This window comes from Pteropus medius, unplaced genomic scaffold (assembly GCF_902729225.1).
Source record: "Pteropus medius unplaced genomic scaffold, Ma_sr-lr_union100, whole genome shotgun sequence".
In the NCBI taxonomy this organism is placed as follows: Eukaryota; Metazoa; Chordata; class Mammalia; order Chiroptera; family Pteropodidae; genus Pteropus; species Pteropus medius.
This window is the reverse complement of record NW_024349519.1, coordinates 28,727,740-28,746,875: the sequence shown is the minus strand read 5'-3', so window position 1 is coordinate 28,746,875 and position 19,136 is coordinate 28,727,740. Positions and strand designations below refer to the sequence as shown.

General features: G+C 47.5%; 1 protein-coding gene across 1 annotated transcript in view; it reads right to left on the bottom strand.

Annotated features, from left to right (window-relative positions):
* CACNA1A (calcium voltage-gated channel subunit alpha1 A) overlaps positions 1-18,881 on the bottom strand; it is a 205,288-nt gene extending 186,407 nt beyond the window's left edge. Inside the window, 1 exon segment of the mRNA XM_039882761.1 lies at positions 18,589-18,881. Within this exon segment, the coding sequence (XP_039738695.1) occupies positions 18,589-18,881 (293 nt within the window).
* Between the last annotated feature and the right edge of the window lie 255 nt (positions 18,882-19,136).

The window sequence follows — 19,136 nt, the reverse complement described above, 5'->3', positions numbered from 1 at the left end:
GGCATGAGCACATGACCCTAGCTGAGCCAATGGAAAGCAATAAACCCTTTGCTGAGAATGCTGGGAGGATGGCTGGGGAAGAGAACCACTTTGGATATGATCTAGAGAGGACCAAATGGCATGTCATGTCCACATGGAGAACGGAGCCAACTTCAAAAAGCAGAACCTGAAAATTGAGGTTTAATGATGTCATATGATTCCCTGGATCCAGACAAGCCGGAAGCCGGTCACTCCCTGGACTCTTCCCTCCCAGGAGTCAGTAACTCTTCTCTTCTTGCTTAAGTCTCTTTGAGTTTTCTGCCCCTTGTAACCGAGACTAATGAGTTCATGTAGGTAAATGTAATGAGTCCTAACTGTGTGTCAAGCAAAAAGTTCAGAGGTAGCTATTTTAATTCTCATTTTATAATGAAGAAAACTGAGGTCTTGTAAATTATTCAGAAGCTCTCAATGGGAAATGGTTTGTAAAAAGAGTATGTTTGGGGAGTTGGTGTGTAACGTTGCATAAAGGGGATTGATTCCAATCCCGGAAGCCAAGAAACTGGATTCCAATCCCCAAACCAACATCTTTTGTGTGATCTCAAGAGTGCCAATTAACTCCTCCCCGCCACAATTCTATAATAAAACTGAAGTAAAAATCCTTGTCCTCTTCCCCTACCCATCTCGTAGGGTCGGTTGGGGGACAAACAAGGTAATGGCTAAAAGATGTTTTGAAGGAAAGGCTATCAATTCGTTATCATTATTAATAAATTGCCATTGTTGAATCGATTCCAGAAAACCCTGAGGGCCAGGGGCTGTCCAGTGACTTTCTTGGCTAGAATTCCAAAGACCATCTGTTCTCCAGAGCACATGCCCTTGGCAGAAACACAAACTGCTTTCCTCACCCAGAAAACTCAACTAGAGGAGGAACAGAGAGAGGGGAAAAATCATGTCAGCTCAAAATATCTTTCAATCTGACCAATGATTTCCATCTCCACAGGCACCATCCTAGTCCAAGGGACACTGTCTCCTCCTTGAAGGACTACAAACATTTCCCCTCACTGGTCTCATGCCTTATATTCTTGTGCTCATCTAATCCATGCTCCACACAGCAGCCAGTGGGGCCGTTCACAGACAACCTCATTGTATTGCTGCTTCAGTGGTCAGACACTGCCTTTAGGATAAATACCAAATTCCTAAGCATCTGCCACAGGGCCTTTGCATATGTTGTTCCTTCTGGTCAGAGCATCTTTCTCACGACTCCTGCCCCAGTATCACAGGGTTCTGCTAAAGACTCAGTTTATCACCACTTCCTCAGGGGAGGTTGTTTTAAACGCTCCTCTAAGAGCGTGCTGGACTTGTCCTTTCTAGGGCCTTATAGCATTTGTAGTTGTAAATTACAACTACAGCTATTTATTCATCATCTTTGCCAGACTGTAAGATCCATGAATGTGCTGATTGCATTTGTCATGTTCATCACTGCAACCCGGTGCCTCGTATGCAGTCAGCACTCAAATATTTGTGGCTTGACTGACTGAGTACAAAACAGACCAGACCAAAGGAGGTAAGAATTAAACAGTCAGAGGCTGTCTTGTAGATCATTGAGACAAGGATGGATTTTTTTAATAAACAGTACTGAAACAACGCTTATAGAATAAAAAGGAAATTCAACCCCTACCTCATACCATACACAAAAATCAATTCCAAGCCGATTAAAGACATACCGTGAGCAAAACTATAAAACTTTTAGAAATAGTATAAAATATATCCATGACCTCAGGGTAGAAATGATTTTCTTAAATAAGATACAAAACCCACAAACTGTGAAGGAAAAGATTTCTAAATGCAACCACATTAAAATTAAGAACTGCTATTGATCAAAAGACGTCATAAAAAAAAGAATCAAAAGGCGAGCAAGAGAAGATATTACACAGCATATCATGATGAAGGACCAGTTTCCAGAAAATGCAAGGATCACCTATAGATCAATAGGGAAAAAAAGCAAAATCCAAGCAACCCAGTGAAAGATGGACAGGCATAAAGAGGCACTCCACAAAAGAAGGAACTTGAATAGCCAAGAAGTATATTAAAATTTGTTCTCCCATTTTGTAATTGGGTAGCACAAACTAAAATCGCCACACACCCATCAGTCAGTCTGCAGTTAACTCTGACAATGCCAAGCGTTGATGAGGGTGCGGAGCCACAGGAATGCTCAGCCACTGCTGGCAGGAGTGTAAATTAGCAAAATTTTGCAAAACACTTTGGCAGTATTCAGCCAAACTGAAGATGCACTAATTTTAATATCCAGCAATTCTGCATCAAGGCAGGTACCCTTAAGAGACTCCTACACGCGGGTAGTTTAATCCATAAACAATTAGCAACACTGCTTACTTCCGGCAACCAAAAGGGAACAAACTCACATGTTCATCATCAGTAAACAAATATGAAGGAGCCGCAGTGACCATAATGAGGATAGATCTTGCTAACGTAGCTGTGAGCCAATGAAACAACACACGAAATTCGTATCACATAATTTATATGAAGTTCAAAACCACAAAACATTTAACTATAGTGTTTAGGGAGGCATGCCTAGGAGGTAAAACCAGAAAGAAAAGCAAGCTGATGACTCCCATGAAATCCTCAAGAGTGGTTCATAGGGTGGAGGGGGAACAGGCATATAGGAGCATCCACGGAGATGGTGGCATTCTGGCTGTTGACCTGGGTACAATGAATGTTCACTTCATGGTAGGTCTTTAAAATGTTCATCTATGTTCCTATGCTTTTCTCTAGGTTTGTCCGCCCCTCCTCACCTCCCCACACACACACAATCAGCCAAAGACAGACCAGAAAAAAATAAGATACACCAAGGGACAGTTTATGAAGACAAAGAGAAAAGGGGCAAACACTCAGACAGAATATGAAGAGATAACAGGGACACAGGAAATGAAAAGGGATGAGGAGATGGCGAGCCGGCAAGAGTGAGGAAATGAGAACTGGGAGCCAGAGAAAAAAAGGGGAAAAGGGTGGTAAGGGTGATGGGGAGAGGAAAAGACAAGAAAATATTTCTCTTCCTTGTTTCTCTTTTTCTTTTTCTCTGTATTTTCTTCCCTTCTCTTCCTCCATCTCTCTCTCTTCCCCCACCCATCTCCTCCATCTTTCTCCATTTCTCCCTCTCCCATCATTGTCTTCCGCGCTCTCCTCCAGCTCTTTCCTCCTCCTCCTTCCACCTGTTTCTCATCTCTCCCCCCACCCCCGGGCTGTCTCCATTTTTCTTTCTCCCCGCTCATCTCATTTCTCTCTCGCTCCTCTCCATCTTCTCTTTCTCTCTCCCTGCCCCCTATCTTTTAATGCATATTTATCAAGTGGTTTCTCTGTGCCAGACACAGTGCTAAGGAAAGAGGAAGGCCACAGCCAGAGGACGTGGGATGCTGTGGCCCACTGCGGTGACCAGACACTGGTGGCCCAGAGGCTGTGCCAACAGGGCGCCTCCGGCCAGGCTCCGGCATGGACCTATGGACCGCCTGCGACTCTCTCCCTCTCATTAATTTCACTATCAAACACTCCCAGCATCACAAGTTGTAGGTCTTATTTATTAAATATTTAACTGGGAGAAACCCAGCTGAGATGAAACCTCTCATTTGTGGACGCCCCAGGAGAGCAGAACATGAGCCTGCTGCTGGGATTAACCATGGCCACTGGGCAAAGCTCGGGGAGCCAGAGGGGCACACGGGCAGGGGCAGCCCCCGTGCCAGCGACAAGTGAAGAGAGCTGGGTTTCCTCACAGTTTCACTTGGAGGCTGAGGGGTCCTCTGTCAGGGGGTGGGGACTTCAAAAACTAAAACCGGCACAAGGAAAACCACGGAGACAGAACACTGACCAGGGGCCAAGGGAGGAAGGAGACCGAGGAGCGACTGCTGATGGGGACAGGGTGATGGAAACGTCTTGGAAAGAGAGACACAACATTGTGAACGTGCTAAATGTCACTTTAAATGGTTACCAGTTAATTTTATGTTATGTGACGTTTACCTCGATTTTTTAAAAATGAAAAGAGTTTAGTTTCCACTACTCCAATGATTAGATCTAAGACTGCTGACCCCATTTTTAAAAATTAACAATTTTTTAGGGAGTGCTTACTACCCACGTCGCAGGCCCCCTGCTCAGCACTTTGAACCTTCACATCATCTCAGTCTCACAGCCCTGGGAGGAGGTGCTAGCAGGTCTCTGTTTTATAGAGAACTTGCAGCTCAGAGACAGTAAGTGGTTTGCCCAAAGTCACACAGCTCCAACTCCAGTGTGCTGGCCTTCCAAGTGTTCCAAACCACCCGGCGGCCTCTCTGCTAATCTTGGCTGAACTTTAGAATCACTTGGAGCGTTTTCAAAGTTTCCCAAGCCCAAGGGCAGGCCTGGACTAATCCCACCGCATCTGTGAGGGCGGGGCTTCAGGCATCAGCACGTTTCCAGCCTCCAGGTGATTCCAAGTGCAGCCGCAATCAACAGGGGGATGCTGTTGCCATGCAAATTGGGACTGGAGGGGTCCGGGGTGGGGGGTGAGACTCTGCATTTCCAATAAACTCCCAGGAGATGCTGCTGCTAGAACTGCCAAGAACTTCCTATTAGGATGGACTGTTCTAGATCTGCAACAGTTGAGATTTCGAATATTTTTTAGCAATAGTCTTTTTGGTAAGATATGTACATTGTTCTTTTAGACATCATGCTATTACACGCTTAACAGACTACAGTATCTTGCAAATATAACTTTTATACACACTGGGAAACCAAATAATTCATATGACTCGCTTTACTGAGTGTAATATTCACTTTACTGTGTTGGTCTGGAACCAAACCCCCAATATGTCCGGGTACGCTTGTGCTCCTTACGCCGTCTCTTGCCCATGGTCACTCCGAGTTTTGTCTGTGCTATGCCGTTACCTGTCCCATGAGGTTTCCCTGCTTGCTAAATGTGACCTTGGCAAGCGACTTCAGCTCTCACAGCCTCGGTGTGCACATCTGTGAAGTGGGGGCAAAATAACCCCCCCAGCTCTTGGGGCTGGTTTAAAGGTCAAGTCGGCCAGAGCAGTTCTCACACAGCCTGGGGCTCAAAAGATCTCCACTCAGGGCAGGTACCAACTACTTTAGAAAAGGGGGTCAGTTTCCATGTCCTCCCAGGATACTGCACGTGCTCTTACTGGAGCCCCATTGAAATCCCGAACGTGAACAAGCACAAGGGCCAAAGGAGAGCCCACCTACCCCGAATGTGAAAAATGGTCCAGTCGCTGTCTATCAAGTTTAGAGAGTGGAAGGTCCTGTTTGCTCAGTTACAAGAGCTGTGGCTGGCACTCAGGCTGGGAGAGCTCGCTCGAAATCACATGACAGCTATTGCACCCTACAATAAAGGGGTTTTCAGCATCAAGAGAGGCACACAGAAACACACACGCACTGTTGCACTGAGGAGAGAGGAAGCTGACATCTGGCCCATACCAGTGCGGGGGACAAACTCTTGTTTAGCACCCACGGTGTGCCAGGCGCTGTTCTGAATGCTGCTTGAGCCTTATCACAAGCCCATGAGGCAGGCACTAATGTTATACCCATTTTACAGGAGGTAGTAACTTACCCAGAATGGTGCAGTTGGCAAGAAGCAGAGCAGGGAGTTGAACCCAGGGGCCTGGTTCTGCAGGCCTCCCTCCTCTCAACCACTTGCCTGGACAGCCTCAAACCCAACACAGAGCCACAGAACCCCTCAGAGTCTACAGAACCTGGTGCCAGCCTCCAAAAGACATCTGTGCAGGATGTCCCTAGAGAAAACTGAGCGAAGGGTGTGACCGGGAGATCACGAAGGAGATGCAGTCAGCCCACACAGATCCGGAAAAGGCTCCGCACGTTCAGGAATTGGAGAAATGAACATTGCACCACAGAAAATTCCGTTTTTCACTTATCTGTTTGGCAAAGACGTTAAATCAAGGGCAACCCAGCTGGACTCCATAATCAGGGAAAGGGGACCTCGGAGTCTGAAAGGGCACAGACTTACTGCCCCTCGTGACCTGGCCCTAAACCTGACACGTGACCCAGCGACGCCATTTCCAGGACTCTCACAGATGTGTACGAAGACATTGTCACAGGGTGGGAGATACTGCAGTGTGGCCTGTCTTATTAAGAAAACAGCAGGTCTCAAAAGAGAGACCCAGAATGACTTTATTTTTGTTACGGAAACAAAAAGTATAGGGGAAAACGATGGGAATTCCTCTGGGGTAAAAGTCCTCACCGTGGTGAACAAAGCCCTGCATGACATCTACCCTTGTCACCTTCCTGCCCTCATCTCCCCCCACTCACTTGGCTCAATAAACATTTGTGAATGAATGAATGCATCATGAATGAATGAACACACTCCTTTCCCCACTCTCATCTCTAAGCTCATCTGCCCCAGGAGTCTGTCCCCTGCATGTGCCCAAGGCCAGCCCTGATATGGGGACTAAGGGAGCAAAGAACCAAAGTCTACGCCAGCAGCACTCGCCATGCCAGGAGCCCAGAGAAAGTGAGACACGATTTAAAAACTGGGCACCAGAAGGAGAAGGAGGGAGAAACAGAGGCCACAGCAGCTTTCATGCCAACCTTTTCTAACTCTGGGTGAGATTTCCTTCTACATACTCGTCTATATTTACATCAACGAATCTGTTGGTAGCAAGCCTGTTGCTGATCGTGTAGGATCTAAAGTTCACAGAAAGCTGGCTTCGACACCCAGCTAGGAAGAGAAACTGTAAATTAAATTTAAGTCACCCAAAAACCCTAAATCCACCCACTCCCCTCCAAGAAATTCTGACATCTTTTACATCAGGATTTCTCAATCTCAGCACTACTGACATCTTGGGCTGGATAATTCTTTACTGGGGCAGAACAAGGAGGCTGTCCTGTGCGTTTTTAGGGCACTCAGCAGCATCCTTGACTTCTATCCACTACATGCCAGTATCACGTCTCCCTTCACATTCGTGACAACCAAAAATATCTCAGGCATTACCAAAAGTCTCTTCCAAGGAAAAATCACCCCCCAGTTCAAAAGTGCTGCTTTACATACAGCCCAGTAAGAACTGCAGACCAATCAACTGTTCTTTTTTCTGCTCCTCCTCCTCAACTTCCTGAATTTTGAGTCACCTGATCTCAAAATCCCTTTTCCAGATTCAAGGAAAGTGGTGGCAACAGTTTCAAGACTTGAACCCTATACCTAGATCAGAATTTTATTCTGAAAATAACCGGAACCTTGGGCAGACGATATGCATGCACAAAGATGTTCATTGCACTGTTATTTATAAGCAAAACAAACAAACAACTGGAGATGGTTACACGAAGAATAATACAGCCATAAAGTGAAATATCATCAGATATTAACGACAGTCTTTTCCGAGGTGGCTGCTGACCCACACAGCATTACTGTGTGAATTTCAATAAGATATCCCTTTTTCGAGTTGTTAGGTCCATCTGTCAAGAAACTGTCATAATATCTTCATCTGTCTAGAACAAGATACCTAAGCTTCTATTAGCTAGGACACTGAAATAATAAATATACAGTTCTATGATGTCCACATGAGATGTGATACCCTTGTGCAGTGTACAGCCTGTGCAACTATATATGATAGTCTTGATGCTACCAAGGATATCCAGCGGCATGGAAATGTGTTCACAAAAGCTTACTTCCATAAAAAGGTAGGGAATGAAATACATTAAAATGTCTCGAGAGATTCTCTCTGGACAGGAGAGTATGCATATATTTTATATTCTTTTTTGTACTTGAGGTGTTCAATAAATGAAGAAGATAAGCTTCTTGGAAGAAGTAACTTTTGGGCTGACCAAAATGAAGAGGAGTCAGCCAGGAGACCTGGGGGAACTATGATGCAAGCAGAAGGAAGAGACAACACGAATGCCTTCGGATGCAAACAAGCTGGATGTGGGCAAATGGGGCTGGTGAGGCTGAGACAGAGTAGAAGGGATAGAGAATGGAAGCGATGAGATCAAAATTAACTTAGGAACCAAATCATATGGGGCTATGTAGGACCCTGGTACATCCGTCATCTGTAATCTCTGGCCAGTGGGTAAGAATCTGGGGCATGTACCCAACCTGCTGAGAAGAGAGAGATCCCTCTAGTCCACCACTACTCACTGATGGAGCAAACCCAAGATATTCCACTTTCAGGCCCATGCTGAAATAAACAAAACCAGGTGTTTCCAGAAATTTAATAATCTTTGTCAACAACATTACTTTCCTTGTCCTTACTCAGTTAACAAACATTTATGCACGACACAGTACAGGAACTGTTGAGGGATGTGAGGAAGGTAAATCACTGTCCCCTACCCTCAAGGAGTTTTCTCATTAGAGAGTTAAGACGTAAGCATGTGATCTTGTTGATTTTCACAAAAAACATGCAAGACTCACTTGATGCTGGGAAAGGGACAACTAGGGTGGTAAGTGGAGGGACTTGGTCATTCCCGAGCCAATAAGAACACCAGATATTAGAGAGACCCAACAAGGACACCCACCCTTTCATACACGCTCATATCCAACATCCACCCATTCATCTTTTTATCCTTCGACCCAGTCCAGCCATCTGCCCATCTACTCATCCACTCATATATCCATCTACCAATCCATCCATCCATCCATTCATCCATCCATCCGACCTTTCTTTCATCATCCATCCATGTTTCCTTCCTGCTTTCCTTCTTTCCTTCTTCCTTCCTTCTTCTTCCTTCCTTTCCTTCTTTTCTTCTTCCATCTATCTGTCCATCCACCCATCCAGTTATCCACGAATCTACTTATCCACCCACCTTCCATCCATCTTTTTTCTTTTCTCCTTCCTTCCTTCTTTCTTTCTTTTCTTCCTCCCTCCCTCCCATCCATCCACCCAACCTATCATCTATCTGTCTGTCCAACCATCCATAGATCCATCCATCCATCCCTTCATCCAGCACTAACTGCATGTGATGCCCCTCCCTCCTCTAAACCACAAACATCATCCATAATCTATAACTTAAAAGACTGTATTGTGATTAGGAACAGACCAAACCGTTAAAAATTTGCATCCTAACAACTCAAATCCATAAACGCTTCTGGCTATTCCAATTTGTGCAAGACCCACATGCTCTAAGTCCTTGTAAGACCCTCATGGAAGCTGGCCTATTCTCACTGGTTTGAGGTATGTGATGTCTTCGATGATGGCACTCTTAGAGCAAAGCTAAAAAGTATGGTATGGTTAAAGGAAGGGGGAGCTCTGTAGATTGGGAGAAAATCTGGCATTAGAGTCTGGCAGTAGGCCGTAGGGAATGAGAAAGGAAGATGATCAGGAGCCAAAACAAGGATTGCTGAAAGAAGGGGAACATTCTGCTGGGGCGTGGGAATCACGGGATTCTACTATTGACAATCACCATGACCTTGTAATCGATTTCCTCTTGGCTTATACCTTGGAGCAATGGTGATTAAGTTGATCATCCAGCAGAATGGGTTAATAAGATACATGCTAAAGAATAACAGAGCCGAAGGGTGTTGAGAACCTTGGCAAGAAAAGGCAGAATAATAATAACTAATACTTTGTAGCACACAGTGGGCCACACACTATGCCAAGCATTAGGTCAGAGAGCCCCAAATAATGCCATCCAAATAAGTCCACTTATCCATCCCTCCTCTTATTCATCCATCTATCCATCTTCCTCCCTTCCTTCCAACTTTCCTTCCTTCTCCTTTCTTTTCTCCTATCCATCCATCCATCCATCCATCCATCCATCCATCCATCCATCCATATACAAACATATACGGTGGTTACTAGGTTCCAGGCACTAGTCTAAGCATAACATGTATTAACTCATTTAATCTTCCAAGACAGGTGCTATTAGCATCTCCATTGAACAGATTAGGAAACTGAGGCACAGAACACTTAAGTAACTTGCCCAAGGTCACGCACGTGGTGACTAGCCAAGGTGGGATTTGAACCCCAGCCACCTGGCTCCAGAGTCCATGCTCTCAACCTGGCCATGCAGCCTCTTTACAAGCCGGTGTCTAAACTATAGGTTGACTTTCGGAAAACAAGCAAGAACAGGGCTGTCTGGCTGACCTAGCCCTCAGAGAGAATGATGAGTAGAATGTGAAATGCCTTTGCCAGTGCCTGTCAGATGGCTGGTGTTCCAAAATGCTGATGAATCTCAGCTGATTCGAGCTGAAGCTAGACTCCCAAGTACACAGACTAAAATTAACACCTTGAATTCATTCATTCAAAAATTATTTATTCATCACAGCAACACTGTTCATAATAGCAAAAAATAAAATAAAAAATCTGGAAACATCCCAAATGTTTCCACCCAGGAAAATGGATAAATTGTTGTATCATCACAGACTGCAATATTACACAAAGAAAAATAAATGACCTGCAGCTACACTCAACAAGAGAGATGAAGCTTAGAAACATACAGCTGAGTGGAACAATCAAGTACAAGTTCTAGAAGGCTAAAATTCTCAGAAGCCAAGCAAGTTAAAATTTATATTAAGACACATGTAATAAAACTTGAAAAGAAGGAAAGAAGGGAAGGAGGGGGAAGGAAGGAAGGAGAGAAGGAAGGAAGAAAGGAAGGAGAGGAATAAGACTCGCAAAATCCAAGAGAGGGTGGGTGCCTTAGGGGCAGTGCAGTGAGGGAGGGATGAGGAAAAGGCGGGGTCAGAAACTACAGGTAGAAGTCACAGGTCATGGTCTAGTTCAGACTGTCTCAAAGTGTGTTCCCCAGATCAGCTGCTTCAGTACCACCTAGGAACTTGCTAGAAATGCAGATTCTCCGGGTACATTCCAAACCTCCTGAATCAGAATCTCCAAGGGTGAGGCCCAGCCACCTGTGTTTAACAGCCCTCCCAGTGATGCTGGTGCGTGCCCAAGTGTGAGAAGTTTGCCCTAGAGCAGGTGATGCTGACCCTGCAGGGCTGGGGACCCACGCTGAGGACCATCATTCTACTTTTTGACCTAGGGAGCTGGTCCACCAGAGTTTCCACGCATTGTTAAAATAAACAAAGAAAAATAAGCAAAAGGAGAGACAACACTGAGTGTGCTGTGAACTCAGAAGAGAATTAAAACAACAGGCTATGATCCTGTGGGGCATGAAAACATCCCACAATTATATATTCAGCCCCCGTAGGTGCCAAGCACAGGACCAGAGCAGTGACCACAACAAAGCGAGCCCTCGCCACCGTGGTGTCTAAAATCCATCCTTCATGCTTTTTACGGTGATCATATCTGCTGCATGCTTTCTGTGCATAGTATCTTTTAAGCTTTCTGTGATTTCCTGGACATAGAATTATGCCCACTTTATACACGAGCAGACTGAGGCTTCGCTACTCTGAGCTGGAGCTGAGATTTACAGCCGGGTCTCCTGCCCCGACGCTCCGTATGCTTCACCTCCAATCAGTATCACCTCTTCTCCTGTCGGCCTCCACTGCTGGTGCCGTTACTCAGATGGGCACATTTTTATGAAGACCCCACAACGTGCCACAACCATTTCACAGCAGCTAGTGAAGGGTGGCATAGCCCCCCAACCCCACAGCCATTATTCTTAATGAACTAAATAATAAAGGTCAACAAGATAAAAAATACATATATATATGGCAGGTTCTGGAAGGTCAGAAACCGTGTAACTCCCACCCTAGAGCAAATCCTAGGTCAGCCCCAATGTGCCCCATTTAAGACAAATCTGTCAGTTTATTCTTGAGATCAGACTTAGCCCTCCCACAAACATTGCTTGTATAAAAATACTTTAAAAATTGGTTCAAAATTATATATACATATTTAAACACAAGCCTAAAATGAGCACAGAACTTAACAGCGTAAATATTATTTACTGACAGGTGGATGGCAAGGCTACGTTTCCCTCATCTCTCCAGAGAGGGGTCCTGCCCCGTGAGTAGGATTATTTGTGGGGAGGAGCTGCTAACCCAAGCACTGAGCCCCTTCACGGAAGCTCCAAGGATGTTCCTGGTCTGAACAGAAGATAAAGTTATCTCTGACCCAAGAGAGATAACAAAACTTGATCCGGACTTAACTCGGGAAATTCGCTTCAGAGCCGGGATCTCTCTCTGCATTAGCTGCCTTAAATGGGTGGCTCCCCAAAGCGGAACTCATTCCAATCAAAAGTCTTGGCTTTTCAGAGGGAAAAAGCTACCTAGCTCCTCCTTTCCTGGGCCATGGAACCATCTCTTACTCCTCGCCTCTCTTGGGTGTTAAGAACTCACCACCAGGTGACCAACGTCCTAGTTTGCCTAAAACTGCTGCATTTCCTGAGATGCTAAAACCAGGACAGGTCCAGGCAAACTGGGACATCTGGTCACCCTACCCAGACAAGAACGCGAGCTCAGTGGTTTCTGAAAGCCCAGTTGCTGAAGCCAACCATGTGATTCTATCTTCTGGAATGTTCCTTGCCTTCTCTAGTCTTCCAGGAGAGAAAGAAAGGAATTGGGGGTGTGTAGGGGGGACATATGCTAACCCTAAAGCTGTTCAACTCTCAGTGGTTACCTGGGGTGGCCACAGCAGCTGTCCTAGGCCTGTGGTCTCCACCCTAGGCTGGACTCTTGATAGGCACAAAAGGAGGATATGGGTTGGGGGGAAACAGGGAAGCTAAGTATATACTTTAAAACTCTCACTTTGTCACCCACAGAGGGAGAGCGGATTAAGGGAGGGGAAGACAATTAATTTTGTCTTAGACTAAAGGGAATAGAAAAATGGGTCAAGTGGGCATGAATTTTTTTTCCCCCTGAAAGGACAGGGAGTGCAAAATATCCGAAGGCTGCTTTCTAAAGAGTGCCACACTCAGATTAGCAAATCTGAGTGGCCAGTTACCGAGGGGCCCTTTGTACCCCCTCAACCCAGAGAGCCTCATTCCTGGCCAAAGTTTCCCAAAAAGAACATTAGGGGAAAAAGCACTCTCTGGTATTATGGCTCATGTATTTTGGGGGGATTTCTCAGTGCTGGACACTATGCTGAGTATTTGCCATGCGTGACCCCGTTTAACCTCCCCATGAGCCCTCCAAGATGCTATCAGAAGCAGTATCTTCATCATGCACATGAGGAAAGTGAGTCATGGAAAGCTGGGCCCGGCTGGGGCCGAGTCCCGAGTGCCTTCCCTGTCTCTCTGCCGTCTTTCCTTCTAAGGAGCTGAGGTGGCATTCTCAGAACTGTGTTAACTACAGGGCTTTGCGGGCTCTGATCATCTCTGCACTTCCGGTGGTGCCTTCCATCACCGAGGGAGTGTACATACGTGCTTGCTACTGGGTGGGCGGGGGAGGACCAGGGGTGGATATATAAGCCCCTGGCACCCCACAGATGTTCCCCCTCAAGGCCCTGAAGGAAGACTTCACTCTCAAGGGGCCGCTGCTCCCCAACTTCTCAAGCACTAAAATTTCTGGTCTAATAACTTCATGCGCACACACCCCCTAAACCACCAAAAACCTAAAATGTTTTGCACAAGGGCGAATCGGATCTCTGTGATTTGGCAAATGGGTACAGAGAGGCCCTTTTTCCACTCACTGGATAAATGTTTATGGGGTGCCTACGGGGCAGGCACGGATCTCACAGCCACGACTTTGTACTGTTGAGTGGTTGAACCAATGCCCCCTACACCAGAGGCCCCTTCTCTCCCAACATTTCAAACCAGTGCAAGCACTTGGCTACAAGCAACATCCTCACTCTCCCTATTTCTCTTAACGCTATCACTTCTGTCACTTCCTACACACCCACAATCCTTTCTCCTAAACCCCTAAGTCTGCACGTGCCTCGGCATTTAGAGCCTGGTGCTTTTAGAAGGATAACAAGGATGGGAATGTTAAAATGGTGCAACCACTTTGAAAAATCGTTTGGCAGTCTACCATAAACATATACTTACTACACACCCCAGCAATCTTGACCCTGGGTATTTATTTACCCAAGACAAGTGGAATGTAGGTTCCCAACGCTCTCACTAAAACATGTTCGCCTGTGTTTATCGCGGCTCCATTCATAATCGCCCAATCTGGAAGCATCCTAAATGTCCTTCAACTGGGAGAAGGATAAACAGGCTCTTGTCTAACCAACCCACAGAATACTATGCAGCACTGAAAAAGGACGAACTACTGATACAACAACATGAAGAGATTGAAAAGGCTGTGTAAAAGAAGCTAGACTCAAATATTTGTAGGACCTTCCAGAAAAGGCGAAACTATAAAGATGGAGAACAGATTAGTGCTACCAAGGGGGGATGACTCGAAGAAGCACTAGGAGGTAATTTGGGGTGACAGAACTGTTCCCTACCTTGATTTTGGTGGTGGCTACATGACTGTTTGCATTTGTCAAAACTCACAGAACTGTACACTAAAAGGGAGTGAATTTGCTATAAGTAAAGCATACCTCAATTAACCTGATTTTTGAGAAAAAGGAAAAAAAAAGGGTAGCAGGATGCATCTATGATGTGACCTGAATATTCCAGATGCAACCCGCAGACAAGCAGCATGGGCAACCCTTAGAAGCATGTCGAAAAAGCAGACTCCCAGGCCCACCCAAAACTTGCTGGACCAGGATCATCACTTTAACAACACAATCCTCATTCACACAAAAGTTCGAGAAGCAAACGTATACGTAACACTCCCAGTGGGAGTTTGGAGCAGCACCCCATTATCAAGCATAGCTAACATTTCTGCAGCAAAACACACCAAAATGCACACCAGATGGGATAAATTAAGACTGTACATTAAGACTATAAACTCCGGTCAGTTCAAGGTATGTTTTTCAGAGAAGGGATGTCACCTTTGTAGGAAAAAAAAAAACCCAATGGAAAAAGCCACGCTAATTCTTACTTCCCAGAATTTTGCTCTTGTGGAAATACCAGCCACGCAGATCTAGTAGAGGGATCTATGGGTCATACTGTCCTGCCCTCTATGGTAGCATCTTCTAGAAAATTCTACTTTTTCAAGACGGACCAAGAGTCTGATAACATGCTCCAACTTCTCCCAGAGCTCCCTGTATTTTTCATGCAGGACAGGTGTCTTTAAAGAGTCTTTCATTAAAAAAAAAAGAAAAAAAGCTGGAGGAACGCCAGTCAGACAATGTCCATAGGTTACCTGACGTGACAGGACCCTGGGCTTCTTTCTTGTTGCGATTCCCAAAAACACAGATGAAAAGCCAGAATCCTGCGTGTGGTTCAGGAGATTGAGTGTGATGACATACAGACCTGGGTCAGTGGCTCTTGCAATGGCCTAAATTCCTACACCCTGCTCCACGGGAGAACTGCTGGCATCAGCAGGACTGGGGGAAGATGACATTCACAGTGGCGCTTGGTGGCACATTAGAAGGAGCAATTGGAATTAAGTGGGGGCTCTAGGAAGGTTGACAGATGCACCTTATTGAGATGACAGATTTGAGCTCTTTAGAAGCTATCATCAGAGCCCGTCACGGCCATATTTAAATCAGACTTCCAGTCAATGAAAACATGGAACCAAGGTGTGTGGTCAAGATGGCCGATGCCCGGTCTACTCCAAGAGCAAAGGGCAGCAGGGTCAATGTGAACATCCAAGACTTCCATTTGGGTTTTCTTACTTGGGAAGAGAAAAATAAAATTAATGAGAATCCTCAATTCTCATTGCTGGCTTCAAGCTTGCGCTGCTGGGGGTTGAGGGGTGCGGAAGAGTAAGAAATCAGAGTGACAAAGTGCCCGTGAGCATGGGGCTATTAAGGCTGAGCCCTCCACCAGCACGCCACGCTGGAACTGGTATCTGAAAGTAACTTCACACTTTTCGGCCCTACGAGCACACCACCGTGTGTATGGAACCAGCACTCACTCCTCTAAAGGCAATCAGGAGGCTGCTTTCCAAATTCACCTGAACCCTTGGTCAATGCTGTGTCTACAAACACACACATATCAAAGAATGGCAGGGCCAATTCCACTGCTAGGTAGAGACCCGAGAGAAATGAAAAGGAAAGTTCAACAGAAGACGCGGACAGGATGTTTCCTACAGCAAAATCTGGTTACTACCCCAGCAGCCCTCACAGGAACGGGCAAGTGCCCTGTGTTAGAGTCACACAACCAGATATGACACAGCGATGAGAAGAAACAACTACTCGAAGCAACATCGATGACTCTTGCCGAGCCGAAGAAGCCAGGTACAAAGTAACATAGCGCGCGACTCCATTTCTAGGAGGATTGCCAGGAGGCACAATGAGCCTGCGGGGAGGGCAGATGTCAGGGTAGCAGTTATCCTTGTGGGGGAATGACTGAGAGGGGACATAGGGGGAGTTCCTGGGGGCGGGGGCTGGTCACATCCTTTTTCTTGACCTGAGTGCCAGCTGCATGCTTGAGTTCACTTTGTGAACACTTCTTAAGCTGGACTCAACTTGTGTACTTTCCCATACATATATCAGACTTTATTCTAAAAGTTCAGAATAAGTACTTAAACGCTTTTTTTTTTTCAAATGACAGAAGTATGTGGATATAGAAGCCGATGTTCCACCCTGGTACCCTGACTGACTCCTTGGCATTTCCACCTCCTCGCACTGGCCCCAATTTCCTTATCCAGCCTCCCAGCTCTATGTCCCTGCCCCTCTCATACCCTTAGAGAAAGCTTGGTCCTGGGTGACCTGCTCGGTGCCAGACTGGGGGATAGAGAGCTTTGCCATCCAAAGTGGGGCTGCATAATGTGTTTGCTGCCTCGGGCCAAAGAGAGAACAAAAGCTGTCTGCAGAGAGCAAAATGCACAAACTCATCAAAAAGCTACCAGAAGCAAGAAAGCCAAAGAAAACCTAAGTACCCACCTGCACCCTTCCCCCAAGCAACCCCCTCCCTCCCCAACGGCCTCTGCTCTGCAAGATTCAGGCTGGACCAGGGTGAGCTAAAGACACGTTAGGACTCCCACCTCCCTCCTTCCCTCTTAAAAGAGGCCAAATCCAGGATCCAGAAGGCGACCTAAAGCCATTTTCAACTTGGAAACCTGTCAGCCCAGTGAATTCCTCTGGATACTCCCTGGAATTAGCTGAGCTATCCTCCAAGACCCCATCACTCCTCCGGGAGTAGAGGGGGAGGCAGACAGAGTGATTACAAGACCCCTGAGTGATTCAATGAGGCTTTAAGAGGTTGGAACTTAGCCGGCAAAGACCTGGCTCTTGCCTTGGGCATCCATCCTGGTTAGAGGTACGCCCCTCCAGAAGGCCCCAGCTGAACCTCTTCTTAATTTTCACCATCCTCAAAGTAGACTTTTCACACACTCTAAAAGCTCAGTGCCCTCTGACAATTTCGGCATCCAGAAGCCAAAAGCATGGCTCAACTCTGAGCCCCCTTAAAAGTGAATCCACCCACCACTGCGCTCCTCAAATAACCAACCTCAGGACCACCTAGGGCCCAGCCCTGTTGAGTATGTAAGAGTCAAAACCACATACAGAAAGGATGGGGGCTCACCGCTGAGCCCCGGGGACTCATGCAGCCCTGTTCATTTTTACACTGAGGGCAGCCAGTTGGAACCATGCCGAGAAGTGGCACATTCAGGCATGGCATGGTGGCCAGTCAGCCTGGGGAGCAGGGTGCATCCCCCTACTTGGAATCTGGGTCATGCTTAGATAACTGCTAGAAAGCCCGACTAATTACCCATCCTTGCCTGCCTACATCTCAACAGATGTTAAGCCCTCCTCAAGGTTTATTTCAAGCAGGCACGATTTAAAGAAACACGAGAGGATCTGCATTTTGATAGCATCTGAATAGAGGAAAACGTGGTCTTCACCTTCCTCTGTATCTTTGATTTAAAAAAAAAAAAAAAGACGTTTACCTGCCCAAGATGTCCAAATGGGTGCTGATTTTCCTGGTGTCCCCTCCCGGCTCCCTAGGGTGGGAGAAGCTGAATCCAATCCAAGGCCTGACACAGCCCCTTAGGAAAGACCCAGCATCTCATTTTCTCCTGCCCATCTTTTTGAAAGAGCCCATCCTGGGTCTTCCGGGTCAGGGCCCCAGATGGGGACATTGGGATGTTTCCTACACCCCGAAAGATGATGGGAGGAAATGGGACCTACAGACATGGGGAGTTAAGTGCCCCCCAAGCCGTCGGTGTGAAGGCCACATGTTCTCCCCCTCACTCCTGGCCATGGGAAGCCCTAAACTCCCTGAGTGTGGCTCCCACCTCGGGGAAGGCCGGGTGGACAGGCCAGCGAGCTGGGACTATGCTCCAGCACTGGAGCAATCACGGATTCCAGCGAGGGGCGGCTAAGGAAACCCAGCCAAGGCCCCCGGTTCCCCGGTTCCCCGGTTCCCCTGCCCTGGCCCAGCTCGTTCGGGAGAACTCTGACCCCTCAGGAACTGACTCCAAAGGCCCCACTAAGGCCCCTGCACGACCCCAGGGCCCAGCCCTCATTCCGGAATGGGTCCTTTGCAGGAATCCACTCCCACGGCCCCCCCACCACCACCCAAAGCCTGCACAGTAGCTCATCCCAGCTCGGGGTGGAGAGATTTCGCACCCTCCCCGGTGCCCCTCTCAGCCCCTGAAGACCCCCCCCAGCTCCCATCAACCCCCGGGTCTCCCTCCTAGCCTGGAAGAGGGGAAGCGGAGGGAGGAGGGGGAAGCGCAGCTGCTAGGCTTCGGGCAAAGGATATGGCCATTCGGTGATCTTTTTGGCGTATTTTCTCACCACGTTGTCCTCGCTGAAGAGGAACAGAGACCGGTTGACCGTGAGGCAGTTCTGTCGGACGGGGATGGGGTTGTAGAGGGCCATGGTCCGCGCTCTCTGCGCCATTGACTGCTTGTACATCCTTTGCGCCCCGGGCTGCCCGCCCTGCCGGCTGCCCCCGGCTCCTCGCCCGCCTCCGGCGCCCACGACCACCCCGGCGGCTGCCCCGGAGCCTCCTCCCCCGTAGCGGGCCGGCATCTCGTCTCCGAAGCGGGCCATTCTGCAAAGAGCAAAGGGCTCCGGGTTACGCTGCGGCGAACGATGCGGAAGACGCCGCCGCCGCCGATGCCGCTGCTGATGCTGCCGGGGATGCGAAGACGGCGGCCGGAGCTGCGACTGCGGAGACGCTCCCCGGCCCAGCCCATCGGGCGGCGGCGGCTCGGCGCCTCGGGTCGGGGGCTCAGCAGGCGGCTGGCCGGCCCCAGCCGGGGACAGCAGCTCGGGACATCTTCCTGGCTGACCCCGGAGAGGGAG